At 41.9% G+C, this 20,515-nt stretch overlaps 2 protein-coding genes across 4 annotated transcripts in view; one reads left to right on the forward strand and one right to left on the reverse strand.

Annotated features, from left to right (window-relative positions):
* Positions 1-17,443, reverse strand: part of cxcl18a.1 (chemokine (C-X-C motif) ligand 18a, duplicate 1) — a 31,746-nt gene extending 14,303 nt beyond the window's left edge. The window contains exons 1-4 of one of the 2 annotated variants that reach the window (XM_076285531.1): positions 17,302-17,436; positions 16,979-17,108; positions 14,850-14,930; positions 5,329-5,615 (exon numbers count right to left, since the gene is read on the reverse strand). In XM_076285531.1, coding sequence (XP_076141646.1) covers positions 5,543-5,615; positions 14,850-14,930; positions 16,979-17,108; positions 17,302-17,371 — 354 coding nt within the window. In that variant the 5' untranslated portion in view covers positions 17,372-17,436 and the 3' untranslated portion in view covers positions 5,329-5,542. Of the gene's footprint in view, positions 1-5,328; positions 5,616-14,849; positions 14,931-16,978; positions 17,109-17,301 lie in introns of those variants that run through there. The other variant, XR_012986999.1, reaches the window with a different exon arrangement.
* Positions 3,205-20,515, forward strand: part of rassf4a (Ras association domain family member 4a) — a 47,920-nt gene continuing 30,609 nt past the window's right edge. The window contains exon 1 of one of the 2 annotated variants that reach the window (XM_076285527.1): positions 3,205-4,748. The gene's annotated coding sequence lies outside the window, so the exon portion shown is untranslated. The remainder of the gene's footprint in view (positions 4,749-20,515) is intronic. The other variant, XM_076285525.1, reaches the window with a different exon arrangement.

Raw genomic sequence — 20,515 nt, forward strand, 5'->3', positions numbered from 1 at the left:
GAATAGCACTCTTATCCATAGAACAGGGAGAGTAGCATACTCATCCATAGAGCAGGCAAAATGGGAAGGTGTAGATGAACCATACCCAGATACACTATATTGACAAAAGTATTGGGTCACCTTCCTCCCATTCTTAATCCATATGGTTTAATATGACGTCGGTCCACCCTTTGCAGCTATAGCAGCTTCAACTTTTCTGGGGAGTGTGTTTATGGGAATTTTTGACCATTCTTTCAGAAGCGCATTTGTGAGGTCACACACTGATGTTGGACGAGAAGGCTTGGCTCTTGGTCTCCGTTCTAATTCATCCCAAAGGTGTTCTATAGGGTTGAGGTCAGGATTCTGTGCAGGCCAGTCAAGTTCATCCACACCAAACTCTGCCATCCATGTTTTTATGGACATTGCTTTGTGCACTGGTGCACAGTCTTGTTGGAACAGGAAGGGGCCATCCCCAAACTGTTCCCAAAAAGTTGGGAGCATGGAATTGTCCAAGATCTCTTGGTATGCTGAAGCATTCAGAGTTCCTTTCACTGAAACTAACGGCCCAAGCCCAGCTCCTGAAAAACAACTCCACACCAAACTTTAAACTTGGCTCAGTGCAGTCAGACAAGTACGACAGAGTTTGGTGTATATGAACTTGAGTCAAGGCAGGTGACCCAATACTTTTGGCAATATAGTGTACATACTGTACTCACTTACAGACATCAGGAGGGGTGTGTGTGTGGGGGGGGGGGGGCGGGGGTGTACATGCATGCAGTATAGTCATGTGCTCACAACATAAAGGCAGAAGGTAGGCTATTCCAAGGCCATAGTCATGATGTCAACATTGGGGGGGGACCAAATCTGTGGTGGGGTCTGAGGGACCCCCAAACAGAATTTCAATACATTTCATGCAAAAATATTATTAAAAATCACAAACAAGTCGTTAGTTAGGTCAGTCAATTAGGTTATTCCAAACTTTTGACGGACACAGATGCCGACCCCCCGCCCCCCCCCCCCCCCCCCCCCCCGTGAGTTTTGTGAAAAGAGAAGGGTGGAGAAGAAGCAACTTCACTGGTCCGTCCCTGACCCATTTGTGTTCAAAATGTATACTTTAAAAGAAATTACAAACTACAGTATCTTATGATAACCTCTATATTACACAGAATGTGGTTCTTTGATTACTTACACCTGAAGATTTTTTTAAACTAAGGCTTAGACTCATAGGTTTGGAGCCTAATAAGATTTTATTTTTTAATTTAGATTTTATTATGCTGGCGGCTAATCACACAATTTTAACGTAGTTTGAAAGGGACAGGATTCAGGAATAGGCTACTAAGACAGGCCCCTCTTCTGTCTGACTCACCTCATGTTACCCCTGTATGCATTATAGACTGGCTTCTGACAGAAATGATGTTTTGTGCCAACATGTAGAAACATTAGGCCTACTACAGCCTTTAATTGGCGAATGGAGGTGCAAATTCCTTTCTTTGGTTATTGTCCACGATTCACATTAACTAGGCTATCACGTATTGTAAACGTCGCCAGATCACGTTTTGCCTGCATGGATGAGTGCGCATCTAAATAATATGCAAGATGCAACAATCTTTTCTAAGAGGCCTACATGGTAATTTCTGGCATTACTACTAGCATATGAATGCATTATTTATGTTGAAAGACGTGAAAGAAATGACACAGGCTTGCACAAATTCATCATTTAAAATAAAACGTTTCACTATCGCTATCATTGCGAGAATAGGCTACAATATGGAAAATGTTCCCTTTCAGTCTGATCGGCTCCAAACATGTACATGTATGGGATTTCCTTAGCCTGTGCTACACCTTTCCAAGAAGTAGTGTGAAAATTGTACCGGTAGCTTTTACGATATTGTTGACAGCCCTACCTCACCGCAGTAGGGTGCAGTAAATGGAAGCTTTTGATAGCGCACGCCACTAACGAAAAACGGAAAATCACCAGGACAAACCACTCAGGGGTGTAGGCTACTCTGGAACCATAGGTCACTAATTTGTGCGTTATTTACGTTTGATTACATTTCAGATACGTGTTGGTTTCCTGTAGGCCTAGTATAGCGCTTTCTATGTCCGAATATTGGGGGGGACATTTTGGTCATATTTGAAAATTGGGGGGGGGACACGTCCCCCTCAATGTCTATGGTGACTACGGCCCTGGGCTATTCTATACTATTTTAAGCTCTGGAATTCCCTTCCCCATCACATCCAGCACAGTGAATACATTCCTGAACTCAAACCTGCTAAATATACCCTTCTCTTCAGACTGGCATACTCATTGTGACATGGTTACTTATCGAATTAATTAGTTGATACAATGAGTATTTTGTAATTTAGTGTTTCATGAATTGTATTTGTATTCCTATTGGATTTGTATGTTTGTGACAAAGTCACCTAGGATGTCATGAAAGGCACTTTTAAATAAAATGTAATTATTATTAATGTTATTAGTATTATTATTATTATTGAATAATCTAATCTCAGTCAGTATACTCATAGGGATGTGGTACACAAGAGGTATACAGCATTGTGTGTAGATCAGCAAGTACATTAGTGACAGGCACTCTTTTACAAATATTACTGTAAATGCGGTGTTCCAGTTGTCTCATAAAACGACTAGTCTTTTGGAATGATGTCACATCTACAGTATGTGAAAACGCGAGCTGGTTGAATTCGGCTTGTTAACAAGTCGTGAGAACAAAAGTGTCTGCTAAATTACATAAACATAAAATGCTACCGCAATTGATATAGTAATACCAGTTTGTTACAAAGAATTAGTATGTTATACAAACAAATGTGGTACAACATAGCATTTGTACAATTGATTTAATGGCACACAAATGGGACAAAACTGCTAATAAACAGTGCATGTCTACAGCACTCATTTATTGTTAATGGGTCATCTTGGATTTAATTCAAACTCGGGGATTCAAACGAGCTGACGAGTCGGGATATGACTTCCGGGGGTGATCCATTTGCAACTTCCTGTTAGTAACATGGGGAAACAATCCGTCTCGGGAGAACAAATGAAATGCAGCACTACCCTCTTGGGAGTAAATATGTTAAACTGTTGCTCTGATTTACCTTGACCCATTCTGGAGTCAACAGCTGGGCCTGAATATAGTCCAAACAGTAAAGCTAAACTGGTGTTTGTGTGTGTGTGTGTGTGTGTGTGTGTGTGTGTGTGTGTGTGTGTGTGTGTCTGACCCTTATATCTAAACCAGGAAATCTCATGAAGTCTCACAAATCTGATTCAGTTACAGGTTCTTGAACCATTCACTAATAAAGATGGAGACAAAAGGACAACCAAACCTTACTTTTCCAGCAACGATAGCATGTGTCTGAGGAGGCTGGGACAGGTTGGACACCACGGCAACAGTTTCTCTGGAGATCCTCAGGAAAATTCTCCTGGTAGCATCACTCCAGAGACTAGTACCACAGTGGAAAGTCCTTCCAATAAAAATAACAACTTATGTACTCAAGTACACACTCACAAACATGAAAAACTCACACACATGATACACATGTATCTTTTTCCCTGTCAGTGCTTGTGTGTATGTGTGTGCTTGTGTGCACACACAGCTTTTGACAGTGTATTTTCAGTGCGTTTGTTTGTGAACATTTTTCAGTGAGCATGTATACTGCTGACCCAGATGGGCTGGACATGAGGGCCTCAGGGGTCTGATTACAGACCTTCCAAGTCAGATATGCTCTTTGTATTCTGTTACTGGTCCATTTGTGTGTGAGTGTATGTGTGTGAGTGTGTTTGTGTGTGTGTGCGTGTATTATGCTGGAGAGTACAAGGTTGTTAGCAACAGACTCTCTGTATTGGTGAACTGGGGTGTAAAAACTCTCCGATCTCTGCCAACACGCTCAACTGGCCGGCTACACACACACACACACACACACACATACTCACACACACAATGTGCAGGTCACCACTAGACCGGCAAACATGAGATGATTCCATCATGAGTGGCTGTAGGAACTTTTCTGGAGGGCGACTGACCAGTCCCCATCAGGAAGTCTCGGATGTATGTGTCGGATTTATATTCCACAGGGGAAGTGCCCTGGACACCACTTCGCTCCAGTCAGACCAACTTCCTCTGCTAGCTGATCAGGTTCCCCATATCCCTCCCTCACATTTTCCTAAAGCACATTCTCAGTCTCAGGCAGCAAAACAGGAAGCAACTACCCAGTAGAAGCAGACATTGTGAATCATGTCTCATTCATTTGTCACCATGGATGAATAGCCTCTTGAGATTTAAAATAACCGGCAGCGCCGAGTGGTTGTTTTGCTCTCGCGCTACAGCTAGGTGTTAATTGGTGGACGGTCCGATGCATAGGCCTACCCTTTTCTGCATGGCATATAGCCTCTTCCTAAACGTCTGATGAAGCGGTCCTCCTGTCCGTTTCCCAGGGCAACCACTGACAGAAATCGCCCCGCCTTCATTTTCATGTGTTCCCCCTATTATCAGTCGGTGTAGGGATTGGTTACCAAAGACGTCGGTCCATGCGCCTCTCCATCCACGGCGGCGTCTCAGATAACAAGTAGGGTCATGCGTTAGGGGTGTGGAGATCGATAACGCCCCGGAGCGATAGCAGAACAAGGGGACATGCTCCCTTTACTGGACTAAAATCTGTCAGCTGCACTAACATGGTGCAGAATCTATAAGTGCTCTTGTAAATATCAGAGAAAACATCCTTCCAAAGACTTCTGCAAACCAACCGCTCTGCTGGTAAGCCTCATTTAAAAGCCGACACATTGGATGCTTGGGTTGTTTTGAGGTATTCAGGTGGGTTGTGTGTGACTGCATGTGAAGGTCCATATGGAAGGCACGCAGATCCTTAACTGTAGCCGGCAAGGTTAGCCGTTTAACAGTTTTGCTTATTTATCTGAAACAAAAGAGTTTAGCTGTGTCCTCTTCAAATTCATAGATCCCGAAGATAACGTGACAACTTTTCTTTAAAGAAACTAGCTCGATTAAAAGTCATTCGTTTGGATTTGTGAAGAGGGAGAAGTGTCTTGCCTTATTTCTTCCGTTTTACCGTGGGTCGTAAATCACGCCGCTGCCTCTATAATGAAGTGCATTTACTGGTATTATATACTCACCGTCGACACTCGACAGCACTGTTATTTCCCGGGATAAAGGTGCAGACAGCGCAATTAAGGGAAAGAACGGACGAAGCTCTCTCATCGAAACGTAGTGTGTTGCTTTAGGTGGACGACTTAAATAATTTATAACAAAGCAGAAGACAAGGATGGTGTCAGACCATTCAATATTAACATTCTTTCATTATTCATGAGACCAAGGCATATTGTTATGGGTATTTGTTTTTTTTAATTATTATTCCAAAGCAATAAGAGTATATGAATATGAGAGAATATGAGTAGGCACTATGCAACAGAGTGTTACGGATTACAGTATTATAAAAGTTAAAACGGTTGCTGAAGTGAACGGTTGATGGTTGATATTGTAGGCAGTCAGTTGAAGGACGACTGCGGTCTTGTTTGTGTAGCGCTGACGGGAAGTTAGAGTGCCTTGTTTTTTTTTGGCTTGGCTGGTCTCAAACATGCCCTCTTCCTGTCTCTGTTCTTCTTGAACCTTGAGAGGAGAGGAGGAGAGCATGGAAGAGAAAGATAGGAGAGGAAGCATTGCAGATTTGTTGTTCATCATAAGGAACATTACAGTTGGGTGGACATGGTCAACTCTTATGCATGAATTACAGATTTAGGGGAACAGTAATACACTGTCAGTCCATCATGTAACAGGTGGTGCATGTAGTGTGTGTGTGTGTGTGTGGATACATACTGCATGTGTTGCCTGAGCAGAGGCGATTCTAGGGTCTGTGGGGGCCCCAAGCAAAAATTCCAAGGGGGCCCTACTGACAAGTGTTATCACCATTATGTTATATCACCATTAGGTTATTATGTTAAATGATAAAAATACAAAAAGCGTATTATAAAAATTCTTATATTTTGACATGTATCTCACAAAATATAATTTTGAGTTCATGGTGTATGTATGAACATGCTTTGCCATAGAGAAACACAGGATAGCGTTGGATTATAAACATGCTTTGCCACAAAAACAGACAAAAATTCGTAAACGTGGGGTAAGTCCAGCTATATGAAGTTATTATTTTGCTGTCACTTCGTCTGTTTTATAACCCAGAAGTATGTACTTGATATCAAATGATAGCTCTGTGTCTCCTCTTTCATCTGACGTGCGTGGCATATCTATCCGATCACGGGTCCGCGAGTAATTCAAACAAGAGTAATGGGTGTGTGCAGCGTTGGTTTGTGTACATGACGTTATTATTTTGCAGTTACTTCGTCTGTTTTTATAAGTCAAAAGGATCGATATTCATGGTACCAATGGATAGCCCTGTGTCTCCTCTTTCATCTGATATGCTTGCCATATATATGCGATCACGGGTTTGCGAGTAATTCAAACGATAGTGGGTGAGCAGGTGAACGCAGAGAAGTATAGACTGTAAATATGATGCAAATTGATTTAATTTCATGATTTTCTTTTAATTTCATAGCCTACTTGATCGTACAGACACGTGCGTAGTCTCGTTGGAAAGCCCCACTTCTGCTCTGTCACGCAATAAAAGTTTTATCTCGCTGCAATGAACAGTTCCGGAGCAATGTAACAAAGAAGAAAGGGTGTGTTTTTTGACGCACTTTGCGTCAATCGGGCAATCTAACAAATTAACGTATGAAAGTATGCTTGGTCCTTACTGCATCGCGATTAACATGTTATGGCTGACAGCCCTAATACAAACATAACGTTAACCATCTCTTTGCTTAACTAGTTGTAACTGCCGCTAGCTAGCTGAAGTTTACTGTCGTATTCATGGGTTTCACCAGGTCCCTTTCTACAGGTGTATAAAATTACGCACCATGATTATGAATGCAGGCTGCATGGTGCTTGATTAATACACCTGTGGAAAGGGACCTGATGAAACCCATGAATAGATGTAGCAAACCATGTTCAATCTTTCTGCCAATTAACATTAGCCTACTATAGCTTCATTGAGTAGGCTAAATGCCAAAATCCGATGTTGATCCGTCATCACTGCACCCTCGATTGACGTTTACCACAGTTGCCTAAAAATGTGCGGATTCTTTGAACTTTTTTGAACACAGATCCGCTGTTCATAAGGCCATAGCATAGGGCCTACATATGCACGTACTGTTTGTACAACAGGGCAGGAGCACGCAAAATACATCATTCAATCTCTATGGACGAAATTCTCGCTTGACCCACCGGCAAACGCGCTGAGACCAGGTCGGGGGCCCCCTAGCGGCTCGGGGCTCCAAGCAGTTGCTTGGTTTGCCTGTTGACAAGGTGCGCCTCTGTGCCTGAGTACAGTTATGTGATTATTTGCCTTATCGTAAGCTCCTCTAGATGGCACTATCTGTACCATCTGTACCTCAATCAGCAGCTCATCTGACTATGAGGAATGGCCACTTTGAATTTCAGCTACACACAGGAAAAGATGTTCAGTTCCCATGGTGAGGACTTCACACAGTGTCCGATGAACAATCAAGCATATCTTACATAACTATGAGGCAGGATACAGCAGCAATGCACAATTGGCTCGAGACACCCAGACTAGAGCATGTACTGCACCTAGCCCAGTAGGGCTTTGGATACGACCATATAAACAGCTGATGGCAGGCACTACCTGCACCGGTTGTACCCGGGACCTGTCATTCCCTCCTTCATGGTACAACATGCGCTGCCAATAGCCAACAGCCATTACACACAACAACCTGATAGCTCAACCAAAGAACCCAAGCAGCAAGAGCAAGGCATAAAAAAAAAAAAGGTTTGGTTCCTGTTGGTTGTCAGTTGAGGCCATGGGTCGGTAGGGAATTTTTTTCTTTTTTTTTTTTTTTTTCTTCCCCCAGTGGCAGTAAGGGATAGGTAGAAAGTCAGTCCCTCCAGGATTTCACGAGGTTTTTTGAGACTGTTTCGACCTAAAATGCCTGGATGGAAGTTGCGGTGTTTTTAGCTGTTTCTTGTGGAGAAATTGCGGGAGGAAGTGAAATTGCAAAAATAGTTGCGATTTTTTTTTTTTTTTAATTTAGGGCAATTAGGGTTAGTAAGACCAAAATCACACTGATAATCTTGATGCTTATTAAAAAAGGATAATCAAAGGTAAACAGTAAGGATTACAAAAAAATCAAAGTAGGCCTACTTTATTTGTGAAAATGCTTTGACTGAGGTAATTCACAAAGCAGTATAACCTTTTGTAGACGTGTCCAAAAAAGACAGTCACCTAAAGAGATGGCATCATTGCGGTTTGTTGGGCAGCCGTGGCCAACAACCAGAGTGGTTAGCACTCTGGACTTGTAACCGTCGGGTTGCCGGTTCGAGCCCCGACCAGTGGGCCGCGGCTGAAGTGCCCTTGAGCAAGGCACCTAACCCCTCATTGCTCCCCGAGCGCCGCCGATGTAGCAGGCAGCTCACTACGCCGGGATTAGTGTGTGCTTCACCTCACTGTGTGTTCACTGTGTGCTGTTTGTGTTTCCCTAATTCACCGATTGGGTTAACTGTAGAAACCAAATTTCCCTCACGGGATCAAAAAAAGTACTTATACTTATGTCATATGTTTCAATACATTCATATATTTTGTAATTCATATTAATTTCATATCTTTTTAATAGGCTAATTCATAGTCTGTGGCCTGCATAATTACTAATAACCAAGTAAGTATCTAGTAATTTCATATTGATGTAAACTATTTGACTACACTTCTGTTTAATGTCATTACATTGGTGGTGTACGTCTAATTGACTGCCTGCCCCTTTAAGGACGTGATAGCCTAATTACATTTCTGAGTGGATTGGAAGGCTTGCATCTCACTGTGTTCGGCTACTTTTTGCATAGTGCATTACGATATGTGGATGTAATTGGGAATGTCTTCTATGTCATTAGTTAAAATAAATGTAAAAAAACCAACTCGAATGAAATCATTCTTGGATCATAGAAGAGGTACTGTAAATGTCTTGCAATTTTATTAATTTCTATGATTTTGGTAGCAAACTAAGCCCACAAGCTAGCAAACATGACATAAGCTAAAAGGACATATCCAGGTAAACGTTTGCCAATGGGTTGCATAGCCTACTCAAATGTCAGTAAACCAAGTAGGCCTTAATTAACTTACTTTCATAGCCTAGGTAGGTTAGCAACACCAGGTTGAGAGATGCAAGTAAGCAGATCATTAACGTTAGCCTTCTATTTATTGTCATCAAAACTGCAGAGGAACGAACACGTTAGGGCAGTCTTTGGTGTCATATGCAGAAGGTGCAGAAGTAAGTGTGCCATCTGGCTCAATATTCTGCGCGAGGGACTGTTGTGGTAGGTGAAATAGTTGCGGTGTTTGGACACAATTGCAAGTGCCTTGATAAGTGACGAAAGCAATCGTCTTCGTGAACAGCTGTGCATAGGCTACTTTGTAAAAGAGAGAATACGCTCATCCCTATACATAACGCAAGGGGTAATTATGACCGCCGCGCAGCGAAGCGGCGGTCATATAGGTTTAGTCAGATTTTTTTTTTTTTTTTTTCTTTTCTTTTTCGCATGTCCAAATTTCTGTCAATGATTCCCGGGACACTGAAAGACCGGGGTAGACGAAACTTGGTGGGCATGTAACCCCATATGGATAGCATGGAACCATCGTTTTTCGTTTTGATCTGTAGCCCCCCCGCTGGACTGCACCCCCCGAAAGGAGGGTAGGGCAGACACAGTTTTCTGTGAATATCTCGAGAACCGTAAGGTTTAGGAGGACCATTTTTTTTGGTAAGTTGATCTCAAGTGGCCATGTCAACCCATTCCATAACCACTCATTTCATGTATAGCGCCACCTAGTTAAACACAAAAAAGTAAAAATGAGGTGTTGTAATCGCAGGTATCTGTGACCTAACATAGTCAAAACTGCACGAAATTGGAAGTGTAGGATCATTATGACACCCTCTGAATGCACGCCAAGTTTCGTGGAATTCCGTTCATGGGGGGCCACACAATAAATTAATTTATGTTACTATACACCAACTGGCCTGTAGGTGGCCGGAGACAGTTTTCTGTGAATATCTCGAGAACCGTAGGGCCTAGGAGGTCCACCTTTTTTTGTATGTTGATCTCAAGGGGCCATGTCAACCCATCCCATTACCACTTATTTCATGTATAGCGCCACCTAGTTAAAAATTAAAAAGCAAAAATGTAGGTGTTTTCATCACAATATCTCTGGCTGACATGGTCAAAACTGCACGAAATTGAAAGTGTAGGATCATTATGACACCCTCCGAATGCATGCCAAGTTTTGTGTACTTTCGTTCATGGGGGGCCTTACAATAAAAGAATTTATGTGTACATTTAGTGACGTACACCAACAAGGATTCCCGGGACACTGAAAGACCGGGGTACACAAAACTTGGTGGGCATGTACCCCCACATGGATAGCATGGAACCGTCATTTTTCGTTTTGATCTGTAGCCCCCCCGCTGGACTGGACCCCCCGAAAGGAGGGTAGGCCAGACACAGTTCTCTGTGAATATCTTGAGAACTGTAGGGCCTAGGATGACCATTTTTTTTCCGTATATTTGCCTCCAGGGGTCATGTTAACCCATTTCATGTGCACACATGTGCACAAACAGATACACACGCACACACACACATTCACAGTAATCATACGTATGACATATACTCACACAGTAGACATATGTACGCTTCCATGCACAGGCACATACGCAGGCACACACACAAGCACGCACACACACACACACACACACTCACACACACACACACCCACACACATAACATAAACATAACACAAACAATCAAGAATTTCTCAGAATTATGAACAGGCAAGATGGAGGTGGGGTTGTATAAAATGAATTTTACATGTGAAATCTATGAACTAATCATGTTTTGGGACTTGTTGTCTAGCAGATACCAGTGAGAATTGAGTGTGGATAATGCAATTTAGTGAGACAGTTAGAATCATATAGGCCTTTCAGCGTGATTTCTTTTTGTGGAAAAAATGTGCTGGACTGGGCGGCGGTCATATTTTGTACCGCTCTGCGGTACATCTAGTTAATGTAATTATAGTTCGCCTTTTATTTGTGGATTTATTTAATGTAGCCTAGACTATTTAGTGTTATTTCTTCCCCAAGCTCATAAAATAAATTTGGGTCGCACATAAATTGACAGGGTCGGTCGGAAACCGGAACCCAAGAAAAAATTTTTTTATGCCCAAGTAACCTTTACCAACACAACAGCACTTTGTGAGCATCACTTCATTTCACTGGGGTTTTCAAGCAGGCCTCTTTCTTCACTGGTGTTTCATTGAATTAGGCCCATGACACCTCCAGAAGGTTCACAGTGGTGTCTGGCATCCCGGACCCATTCCCTCCCCACACTTATAATAGGTTAAAAACACATCACAACCACAGACACCAATACACCTTGACCCTTGACAAGATTTCATGTATCCATTCAGATTCAAATCAAAGAACTTTATTTTTCAGTTTTTCTGTCACATCTAAAAAGCATCAGTGCATGTCCAGTTAATCTAGTACACACATTCTGTGTGAAATCAGATAAGGTTGTTGCTGCACCGTCTCAGATTTTGTTCAGACCTTGTCTATATGAATAATGAGTTCTAATACCAAGGCCTGTCAAATATTTCTGTTCAAATCCTGTCTTCATATTATTTTCAGCCCCTGAAATTACCTCAGTTTTACAGCCTGAAAATCACATTGTCTGGTAAGCAATTTTTGGCCATCAATATAATGAAAAGTATTTCATTCATAAGCAGTCCAAACTTTGTAGGGTGGAAAGCAAACATGTTCTCAGTATGACTGAACCATTAAAGGTTTATATGGCATTTTCAATGACTTTCTACAAGGCCCTAGATTTGGAAAAAAGTGCAAGAAGTGTGACAGTAATGTTTTTTTCTCTATATACTATATTTCATTCATGTTGTACCAATATTTGAGCTCTCCACATATAATAGGCTTGAAGATTTTAAAGATTAAACAAGGGGAGGTTGTGTTTTTCTGTCATTTTCATAGGATTAAAATGGTATGTGGGGTGGCTAGTAGGCACTTCCATGTGAAAGTAGCTCAGTGTATGGCAGGGGCGTAGCCAGAAATTATAATTAAGGTGTGCCTGTAAGATTTTAGGTGGCCTCAACCTAGTAAAAGTGAGGGGCGCAGAGATAATGCAGGTGGAACGCAAATGGAAATGTAAACACTATACTGTATAGCCTATCAGTGCCCTCATAAAGTAAGATATTAATGCGTGGGAAAATATCCTTTGTATCCCGTAAGGGAATCTCTGCATTTATCCCAATCCGTGAATTAGTGAAACACACTCAGCACACAGTGAACACACAGAGAGGTGTAGCACACACTAATCCCGGCGCAGTGAGCTGCCTGCTATAACAGCGAGTTGCCAGCACTTACTTTACTCTTAATTTGCTGAGCTCCCCAGTCGTGGGCATTCCTTAAAAAACAAAATTCAACAGTGGTGATGGGGTTGATCTAGCAACAAAGCCTCTGACACCTATTTTCACTGGTCTTATGTGTGTTTGCTAGCCTCGTTCGCTTGCTTCTTCTTTTCAAAGGCTTCCTCCATTGCATCTTCAAAGGTAATTGTTAACCCCATTAAACATACAATGCACTCCGACTCAGAATACAAAACTATGGAGTTAGATAGCTGCCTTAATTATGCAAGCGCATAAAGAATGAAATCAAGTGCAGATTTAAGAATCGAGAGCGTAAATACAGAAAGGGAGCGGTGAAAAATAATCTCGTGGTGAATAAAACTGTTATCACAACCGTAACAATTATGATTGAGAGCACAGAAATGACGTTCACATCGGGCCGCTCACCGGCTCTGTCTTCTGCTCGCTCTTGCTTTCAAAACTTTTACGCTGTGGTTGTAATTATTCCAACCGGAAACATGTCATGGATTAAGGCTGCATCAGACTAAGCGGAACTACCCAGGAACGACACAAGTGCGATTGCTCAGGGGCAGTAGTTCCAACCACCAATCTTTTTGCGATTGAGAGTTCGAACTACTTTTTCTAGAAACACCAAATCCAAGAACCACGGTTCTAACTACAAAGGTTGCAACACACTTTTGGGGTTAAGTGTTTTGTCAGGAGGATTTGGGCTTGAACTTGCAAACTTCAGGGTGGACCACTCCTCGACCTCATGAGCCATTGTTGGCCACTACTGATTTATTTTTGTAGCGTAATTTTTCATGTTCATGATAGTAGTATATACTATATACATATAAACTTATATATAAGTTTACCGGTAATATTAGAATCTGTGGATAAAAGTCAATAAAATGAAATTAAATGAGAATCTGTAATGCAGTCTCTCAAAGATCAGTCTCTGGCTACAAGTACAAGTAAATATACTTAGACTTTTCTATCAGTATAAGTATATTAAGTATATTTAAGTTTCTAGTATAGGCTAGATGTACTTAAACCTTTATGTATACTTATCAGTATAAGCCAAGTATAATTCAATTTAGTGTATCTTTGATCTGTACACAAAAAGTAAGCTATACTGTATGCTTAGCTCAAAATAAGTAGACAAACAGTACACTTCCACATATTACAGTAACTTATATTTTTTGTTAAGGGCACTGTTCAATCATTAGTGAAGTGATCAGACTTTACCAGTTATCAAATGGCTAATGCTGTTGAGACCTGATTGTATCAGTGTGTGTGTGTGTGTGTGTTTATGGAGACATTGTTGTAGTTGGAGTGGTGATGTATCTCATCTTTAGATCCACAAGAGAGCAGTGTACCCCACTCAACAGCTTATTTGCTGTACTGGTGACATCACTATGAAAAACAGATTAACTTGAAAAAAGCCTTGAAAGACTGGTATTACAGTAGGTGTGTGTCTGATGAGCAGACTGATGGTATTGTGTATACAACCTTAGCATCAGTTTGACCTAAATTGTGATAAAACCCTCATCTACAAGTTAAAATGTACAAAGTTTTACATTTATTCACCCAAAAAAATCATACTGCCATTATTCCCTTTATTGACCAAATCTGACTAATAACTAATCTGACACAATAACCAGTGAATCTCTAATGATAATGATAAACAGTTGATAAACAGTTCTGGTGCCTGTTGATCAATCCCACAGTTGGAGGCCATTTTCTCTTATTCTTTAAGTCATAATTATTTCAATATACAGTGCCTATAAAAAGTGTTCACCTCCTTGGATATTTCCACTTTTATTGCCTTTAATAAATTGAATCTTTGTCTATTTAATTTGGCCTTTTTTACAATCATTTACAAAAATCCCCTGTTTAACGTTAAAGTGAAAGCTACTTTTTACAAAGTAATATTAAATAATCAAAAATATATCATGCAAAATAAGCGAATACATACATTTTCACCCCCCTTGAAGTGCCGACCTAAATCAACAGCGGTCCAGACAATTGGTGCTAATACAGTGGGCATTACTTCAAATTGGCCAGCTTCCCTCGAGGTCCGCGCGTGACATCACGCGGGATCACACGACTTTAATTTGTATTTCTCCAGTGACGCTGCAATGACGCTGCAACAACCCAAACAACCGGCAGATGGCTCTTGTGAGCAGGGTGTCTCGTAAAAAGAAATGGAGCCTGGAAAACCCGTATATATATATATATGTATATGTGCGTGTATACTGCTGACCCAGGGCTGGACATGAGGGCCTGTGTGTGTGTGTGGGTGTGTGTGTGTGTGTGTGTGGTGGGGGGTGTACATGTAGTGTTTGTTGAGGGTGTGTGTGTGTGTTACTCACTTTTTCCAGCATTTCTGAAGTCTTTTGCCCTGGTCAGAATCAGGGCTCAGACAAACCTTCTGCTTCCCCTTCAGTGTGATTCTGTCAACAGGAACACAGTTCATGACACACACATTCACACACACACTCTCTCTCTCTCTCTCTCTATCTATCTCTCTCTCTATGTCTCTCTTTCTCTTCCCATTTGTTATGGACACATACAGGACACATTATTTGCAAACTGATAAACACACACACACACATACACACACCATACCTGTCAACACGTATTCAAGGTCATCTCCCAGCACCCTCCCGTTTTGTTATTTCTCCCGGAAAACTCCCGTAATTTGCATGGCCATCAAACTTCATTTTAAAATCATTGATCCATTCAGGTTGCCAGATTGTGTATGAAATACACCCTACACATACACAATCACTTAGTTTCAATTTCAACCGTTTTGTCATAGGCTAAAACCTGGCAACCCAAAACCCAAATAAGGAAGCGGGTGCCGACTGCGCAGCCTGAGTCTCGTGGTAAGCAAGCGGTCTAGTTGAATGGCCTACTCCAAAACTAGCTGTTGTGAAATTGTTGGGAATTTAATTGATTAACACATCACATAAACTGTTATTGAGTATTGTTGATACACTGAACTTGTGCCCTCGGAACCAAATCTGACAGCAAGCAGCTTTGGAGTTCTGGAAGTAGGCTGCAGGCAGGCAGCTGGTGGATAGGCCTACATAACTGCATGCGTAAGGTAATGGTAAGGTAAAAGCAACGACCGAAATGCAGTATTGAAACACGTGTATGAAACGTATTAAATATGCAAACACAGATCCGGTATAAACACTGACACCCCCCCCCCCCCCAAAAAAAAAAATCTCCCGTTTTTGGAAAGCTAAATGTTGACAGGTATGACACACACACACACACACACACACAGTGTTTCCTCTACGTTTATTTCAGCATGGCGGCCCGCCACGGTTTAATTAATACCGCCATGGTATCAGAATCAGGGCAGATGCACAATGTAGTTGCTGTTGCTTTTTAAATAATCCTGCCACCACTGTAAAAAAAAATGTAGCGGAAACACTGCACACACACACACACACACACACACACACACACACACACACAAACACACACGCACACACTAGCTCATACACACTGTGCAGAGAGATAAACAAGTGGATGTGATTGGTAGGGTCATCATGGAATTTGTAGTGTTTGTGATGATTGTCTTGCATGCAGCCAGCCAACTTTTCTTCGTTCCTCACTATGTGTTTGGTAAACATGTCAGCTTAGAATGTACAGCCTGCGGAAACAACCAAGCAGAGCCTCCAGGATTCTCAGCCTTTCAAATACCTTCTTTCCTCAACCCCCATGCACAACCCTATCATTCTCATGTTCAGAAAATGGGATCGATCCTATACAGGCTTGTACCGTAGCTTTTCAACATTTTGCTCTACACGTGGCCTTGCTGTTGCCGTGATAATGTGTATATCTGTGATATCTAATGTTGTTTGTGTTGAAGCATGAGTGTACACAGGGCTGTGTATGTGTGTGTGTGTGTGTGTGTGTGTATGTGTCTGTATGTGTGTGTGTGTGTGTGTGTGTGTATGTGTCTGTATGTGTGTGTGTGTGTTATATTAAATATCTGATTGTTTTTCTGTGTGTACTGGGTAATTTCACACCGCTGTGTGTGTTTATGTGTTTGTGTGTGTGTGTGTGTGTGTGTGTGTGTATATATGTGTGTGTGTGTGTGTGTGTGTGTGTGTGTGGTGAATTGTGGGTGCACTCACTTGTGGAGTGGTTTCCCATGACAGCCTTACATTCCTGACAACAATCAACTCACAGTGTGTGTGTGTATGTGTGTGCCGTTATCCTTTAATCACGATTTTATCTGCACAATGCAGATAGAATGCTTCATATAGCTGGAATGCACACATAAAATGGGCAAATATGAGATATTTAGATCCCTACTTGGTAATCTCCAAATATTTTTCTATTTTTTGGATTTGATAACATATGAGCCTATGGTAAGATGTACATGTCCAAACATTCAGAACAGCTACAAACACACACGTACACACACACACACACACACACACACACACACACACACACACAGAATAATGACAGGACTCACATAATGTGTATTCTGCAGAGAGGGTTGTCAGACACGATGCTCAGGTCAGAGATGTTTCTCCAGGGTAACAACATGACTTCCCGCACACACACACACCCATCCGGCACCGCTGTGGCCTGTACGCCTTGCTCTACACAGGAAAACAAACCAGTTTGCAGCAACACAGATAGATAGCATACACATCTGACTGTATGATGTGGATTTGTGTGTGTTTGTATGTGTGTGTGTTTGTGTGTGTCTGTGTGTGGATTAGTGTGTGTGTGTGTCTGTGTGTGACTGTGTGTGTGTGTGTGGCTGTGTGTGTGTGTGGGTTTATTGTTTACCTGTCCATTGAGTCCAGTGACCTTGTAGAAGCAGCAGCAGCAGCACTGGCAGCACACTCTTGCGAGCCATGTCTGTCTGCAGTCAGAGTGTAAGAGAGTTCGTACATGTATGTGTGTATGTGTGTGTGTGTGTTTGAGTGTGTCTAAGTGTATGTGTGTGCGTGTAGAGGGGTGTGTGTTCAACCTGAAAGTTCCCGCCTCTCACAGATTTCCTATTGGACCGTTTCCAGAAGTCTACCTCATGGTTTAAGAGGAAGTCCATCGTTTGCGGCTGTGTGCAGGCATGTGACACATAGGGGGCTTGATCCCCTGAACTTTTTCTTCAAGAAGAAACAGTACCCATTTTTCTCGAGTGCTTAAATACACTGCGTTCCATATTATTATGCAAATTACATTTTTCTCAGATTTTCCTAAATAGTTGATGCAAATGACAGTCAGTATAAGTCATCAACCGTTAAGAGTATAATTTAAATTTTATTGAACAAACCAAACAATGATAACAGTATTTTTTTCAAAAATAAAAAACTCAAAATGCACTGTTCCAAATTATTATGCACAACAGAGTTTCAAGTATAAGTAAATATACTCTTTTGATCCCGTGAGGGAAATTTGGTCTCTGCATTTATCCCAATCGCAGTGAGCTGCCTGCAACAACAGCGGCACTCGGGGAGCAGTGAGGGGTTAGGTGCCTTGCTCAAGGGCACTGCAGCCGTGCCTACTGGTCGGGGTTCGAACCGGCAACCCTCCGGTTATAAGTCCGAAGCGCTAACCAGTAGCCCACGGCTGCTCAGACATTTTATAGGTTGTAAAGAACTAAAAATGGCCATTTGTTGATTTTTGATCAAAAACATCTTAACAGACCAAGTTACATGTTAACATAGGAGCCCTTCATTGATATCACCTTCACAATTCTTGCATCCATTGAACTTGTGTTTCTTTTTTATGTTTGAGTTTCTGCTTTAATGTCTTTGCAGAATAGCCTCCCATAGCTGCCACAATGTCAGAATAGCCTCCCAGAGCTGCTGCTTGGATGTGAACTGCCTCCCACCCTCAAAGATCTTTTGCTTGATGATGCTCCAAAGGTTCTCAGTAGGGTTGAGGTCAGGGGTCACCATGAGTTTCCCTCCTTTTTTATGCCCATAGCAGAGGTATTCTTTGCAGCATGAGAGGGTGCATTGTCATGCATAAAGATGATTTTGCTATGGAAGGCACGGTTCTTCTTTTTGTACCACGGGAGAAAGTGGTCAGTCAGAAACTCTACATACTTTGCCGAGGTCATTTTCACACCGTCAGGGACCCTAAAGGGGCCTACCAGCTCTCTCCCCATGATTCCGCACTCCGCCACCTCCTTGCTGACGTCTCAGCCTTGTTGAGACAAGGTGGCCATTCACCAGCCGTCCATTACTCCATCCATCTGGACCATCTAGGGTGGCACGGCACTCATCCATAAACAAAACTGTTTGAAAATTAGTCTTCATGTATTCCTGAGCCCACTGCAACCATTTCTGCTTGTGAGTATTGTTTAGGGGTGGCCGAATAGGTTTATGCACACTTGCAAACTTATTGAGGATCCTACACCTTGAGGTTCGCAGGACTCCAGAGGCACCAGCGGCTTCAAATACCTGTTTGCTGCTTTGCAATGCCATTTTAGCAGCTGGGGCCCATTGCACAAAAGCAGAATTAAGACATCCAGGATAAGTTACTGAGCTGCGCTCAATGAATCCAAAACAAGAGCGCACAGGCTTAATTGGTTGCACAAAGACCAAGCCAGGATGAGCAGACACGGATTCATCAAGCCAGATGAAACATATCTATCTATCTATCTATCTTGGATAAGTGCACGCTCACGGCTCCCTCAAATAGACCCCGCTACCGATCACAGATTCACTGATTCACCATGGCAACTAGAGCGGCTTCATTGCTTCTTCTACGGTGTAAAGTAGGTAGCGATAGCCTTTTCACAACAGCATCAAACAGCAACACCTCTGTTTAGGAGAATATTGCAACTAGTGTCGCGACCACCGTGCGCAAAATGGTTACGGCACTCCTGTGACGTCACATTGTCGCATGACGGGTCGGGAATGGCGAGTATGTAAAAGTTAATTAATGATCACAAACGTTTAAATAATGACAGTGGGTCTAGTTATATGTGATAACAATGTGTAGTGGGCTGTGGAAAAGTATTAGTTTCCGTTTGTGGTGACTGCTGACTGAGATAAGGGATGAGATTAAATAGATCCTGAAATTTAGCCTGACTAGGCTATCTCGACAGAATAAATCGCCATGGTGACTTATTCCATAACATATCCTGCTGCCCCCTATCCCGCTTTTGTGCAACTGGATCACGGATAAATTGAGCCAGGATAACCAAGAGATCCCGGCTTAATCCCTTATCCTAGTTTTGTGCAATGGGCCCCAGCTCTCTTAATCCTATGATTTTTTTGGCAGAAACCTTCCTTATTATGCCTTTGTCTGCATGAACCCGCTTGTGCTCTGAATCAGCGACAAATTTCTTCACGCATAAGTTTTCGGTAAATATCCAATGTTTTCATACAAGGTAATGCACAATTTCATGCTTTTCAGCAGCAGAGAGATCCCTTTTCTTTCCCATATTGCTTGAAACCTGTGGCATGCTTAATAATGTGGAACATCCTTCTTAAGTAGTTTTCCTTTGATTGGGATTACCTGGCAAACTAATTATCACAGGTGTCTGAGATTGATTTCAATGACCCAAAGAGTTCTGAGACACAATACCATCCATGAGTTTAATTGAAAAATAAATAAATAAATGTGGGTCATTCCGTGTGAAATCACCCAATTTCAGCACAATTTGGCAGGTGACCCTCTCCGAAAAAATCAGAAAAAAATCACAGGTGTTTGTAGACCAAATCCATGCATAGATCTTAAATAGTATATCTGGATAACTAATCGTTGCAAAACTACAGCCCTTTGAAACTTCAAGTCATTTTAAGCATTGTGGTGAACAATCCTTTTTGTTCAACTTCCAGCATTATTGGCTCTTTTGGTATTTCACACACATTAGTGAAACTATGTGAATAGAAGTACATTTTCCTGTTGAATTAAAAAATCCAATCGGATCAGACGTATCTTGTGTACTTCCCCCTCTGCAAAGCTCTGAAAATGGCTATAAATTCATAATGTGAAAAGACATCATCACTTTTGAGGGCTTCTCATTCAGAAAGTATGTGACACA

The sequence above is a fragment of the Alosa pseudoharengus genome, unplaced genomic scaffold (genome assembly GCF_046254945.1).
Source record: "Alosa pseudoharengus isolate Yale_2024_CS ecotype anadromous, Long Island Sound unplaced genomic scaffold, YU_APseudo_1.1 YU_APseudo_1.1_scf_15, whole genome shotgun sequence".
In the NCBI taxonomy this organism is placed as follows: domain Eukaryota; kingdom Metazoa; phylum Chordata; class Actinopteri; order Clupeiformes; family Clupeidae; genus Alosa; species Alosa pseudoharengus.